The 3,120-nt window shown below is 42.2% G+C and overlaps 1 protein-coding gene across 11 annotated transcripts in view; it reads left to right on the top strand.

The window, feature by feature from the left end:
• Nucleotides 1-3,120, top strand: part of PANK1 (pantothenate kinase 1) — a 43,593-nt gene continuing 40,473 nt past the window's right edge. For 5 of the 11 annotated variants that reach the window (XM_017726021.1, XM_017726017.1, XM_017726029.1 and 2 more), the window contains exons 1-3: nucleotides 1-72; nucleotides 173-356; nucleotides 991-1,154. In XM_017726021.1, coding sequence (XP_017581510.1) covers nucleotides 1,015-1,154 — 140 coding nt within the window. In that variant the 5' untranslated portion in view covers nucleotides 1-72; nucleotides 173-356; nucleotides 991-1,014. Of the gene's footprint in view, nucleotides 92-172; nucleotides 357-990; nucleotides 1,155-3,120 lie in introns of all 11 variants that reach the window. The other 6 variants (XM_017726020.1, XM_017726027.1, XM_017726019.1 and 3 more) reach the window with 6 other exon arrangements.

Raw genomic sequence — 3,120 nt, 5'->3', positions numbered from 1 at the left:
CGCGGAAAGGCGCCCGGGCCCCGCCGGGCCTGCCTTCACCTGCCTGCGGCGCCCGGACTTGGCCTCTCTCAGGTGCGGCAGAAGGATGAGTGTAAGTTGGAGCTCGTCGAAGCTCTGGGTGATTACAGGCCTTTTGCTGTCTGTTTATAAACAGGATAATCACTGTTTGCAGGTGGTGAGAGGGAAGAGGCCAAGTGACCTGCTGGATGCCTTCTACCAGAACCGAGATCAGCTGAATTGGGAAACTCCCGTTATAAGATGAGGAGGTGCTTGTGCCTTACCCTGGGTTCTACTGCTGACAAGTGACAGCTGTGGAAAACACTTAGTACGGCACCTTTGTTTAAAACCTTCTCCAGGTAGAAATTGTTGCTATGTGCCAGGTTTGCATGATGGGCATTTAATTTCTTAATCGGCAATAAGAGAAATTCTTTGGCTTTACTTTCAAAACAATGTCATAATGCTGATCAGATCATCGGTTTCTGGAATGTCAGGGTATGGAAATGTATAGGATTTGGTAACAAAAACCACCATGAGTTTCTCTTCAGAATCAGACAGAAAATCTTTTCAACCTTACAAAGGAATGTCTGCCAGTTTTGAATTGAAATAAAAGGACAAGTAATTTGAAAGTAGTCAGCTTCTGCCAAAACCAAACGTTTTTCATTTGAAGAAAAGAATGCCAGTGAAAGTAAGCAATTCTGTAAAGGAATAATTCTGCACAGATTTTGTAGTAGCTGCTTTGGTGAGGTTGTCTTTAACATTAAATCCTATCTTTCTTTAAACAGAGGCCGTGTCATATCAGTAAGAGAGCTATACTAAAAGATTTTAGTTCAGTTGAACGTCACGTTGTAAGAGTTGGACTGTTTTAACAGCAGAAAATGATGCGATGTTGAATTTGAAATTGTTTGCTAGCAAAACTGAAAAGTTCTTGAAATCGTACTCTAGGACTCTGGCTAATCTTTTCAAAATTATCTTGGTTTCTATCCTAAACAGAATTCAAACTACTGAACTTACCTAATGCCAAACCACCTTTTTCATACCAGGAGGGGTCTAAGAATGGCTCTCAAGGGAAAAATTAGCTCCTGGGAGAAAACTTGGAAGTTACTGTCTTCTACTTGTTGGAAAGGAAAACTGAGGATCTCGGAATATTTTGCAAGGTATATTCTTAAAAACGTTGGGGTCTATGTCCTGCAGAAAATTATTCTTGCTAAGTTGGGACATAACAAAGCTCCTGGTACAAGCAATATTTTGATTTTGTTTGAGTATTAGATTTCTGAAACTGTTTTTATGATACTGCACATGCTGCATAAATTAAACTAGTATCTCAAAGGACCCCCATCAGAATACTGAAAGAGCAAACTAAACCACAATCTGACATGTGTTCCTAGCCTCACACAAACCATGATAAAACATTAGGTCAATGTAACCAACCCAGCCTGCTTTGGAGTGGGAGATGATGAAACTCCATCTATGTAAATAAGCTTTATGGCTTTCTACCAATATATTCTTCTTAAAATGGTTTTTGCAATAACAATAGTTGCAACAAAAATACCTGCTGCTAAAACAGCATTCAGCAACTCATTTGCCCCTGAAATTTGATTGTGATTCTTTTCAAATTCTCTGTAACTTGTGTAGCACGTTTGCCACTCAAAAGAGGAAAAGGTTTTTATAAAATACTTGTTAGAACTGTTACCATTACCCTTAGAAACTTCTGTTCCTTGTATTTGAGACAGGATTCAAAAGTTGTGGATAGTCTGCCCATGATGGTGATGAGATGATGCCCTATGAGACAGCATATCTCAGCTTGCTTTTACATTGCTGTCAGAAGTAATTAGAGACACAGTCAACATTCCCCAGCATCCTTCAGAACATCTGAGTAGCAGCCAAACCTGCACTGGCTTCAGTTTCATTGTACTCAACTCACCTTCCCCAGGGAATTAACCAAGTACTTGAGTTTTCTCTCATCACTCTTGGTTCTGCTGTGCTTCCCCATGCCCTGAGAGCACTGCCTTTCATCCTGGGCACAAGCCAAGTCCTTCTGCAGGGGTCATTTGGAGCTGACTGGCAAGAGCACTCCTATTCTTGTCACAGAGATGTCTTGGAGGAAAATGGTGCATCGTGTAATCCTCCTGGTAGTCTGCCATGTCAGCCCTTTTTAATTCCTATATTTCAGGGCAGTGCATATAATTTATCCTGTTACTTGCACAGTCTGGTGGATGCATTTCACGCTTCCTTTAATTTGATCCTGTACCCTCATTGCCCCACTCCCATCAGTTGCCTTCAGGCTTCTAATGTACATACAGCTGATTTTATGAACTTACGGATTCACTTATTTTTCTTTAGCAATGTAGGTATGTTTTCTGTTATCATCTGTTTTAAGCAATGAGCTACTTCTTCAGTCTCATGGGTGCTCCCTGGCTTGCAAGGCTTTGCCTTGGGGGACAGGTGTTGGCTTTAGGGCAGGGTGCTGGACAAAGGAAAGCAGTTGGCTGAGGCATCAGGCCCCCCTCTCTGGGGGAGGCAGGAGCTTTCTGTCCTCAGCTTGCAAATGCTGCTGCTGTTTCAAAGCTAGTTTTGTTAACTGAATAATTGTGGGGTTTCAGGTGGGGTAGGAGAAAACCTTCACTGGAAGGAGCTCACAGATGGTTGTGAGGCTGTTCCTTTGAGGTGCTGTAGGAATATAAAATACTGTTTGGAAAATGAGTCATAGCCTCATTGGCAAAGATGGGACTTCAGGAGTGTATTCAAACATGACAGCGCCAGTCAGGAGCCCAGAAAGGAAGGAAGGGATCACTGATGGACAGCTGGAGGCACCTGTAACACCTGGTGCTGGACTTAGGCCTTAATGCTTGTCCTCTGGGCACTGCCATGCTTGTGCTTCTCACAGATGCAGTGAGGCCAGGTCCCATGCTGGTGTTTTATGTAATGAAAATGTGCTACATGTGCTCAACATACAATTTTTAAATCCTCAGAGGTTCATGTGAAAGTCTGTGCATGGCAAACAGAGTATTACTCCTTCAGCAAGAGCTGTGTTATCTTAGATAGGAGGAGATTTGACATTTATTTTCTGAGATGTATTTCTTTCTGTTTGCATAATTCAAGATTTTGTCTTTGGAAAGAGGG

The sequence above is a fragment of the Corvus brachyrhynchos genome, unplaced genomic scaffold (assembly GCF_000691975.1).
Source record: "Corvus brachyrhynchos isolate BGI_N302 unplaced genomic scaffold, ASM69197v1 scaffold61, whole genome shotgun sequence".
NCBI classification, from domain to species: Eukaryota; Metazoa; Chordata; class Aves; order Passeriformes; family Corvidae; genus Corvus; species Corvus brachyrhynchos.
The sequence above is the reverse complement of the archived record's forward strand: the minus strand, read 5'-3'. Positions and strand labels throughout refer to the sequence as shown.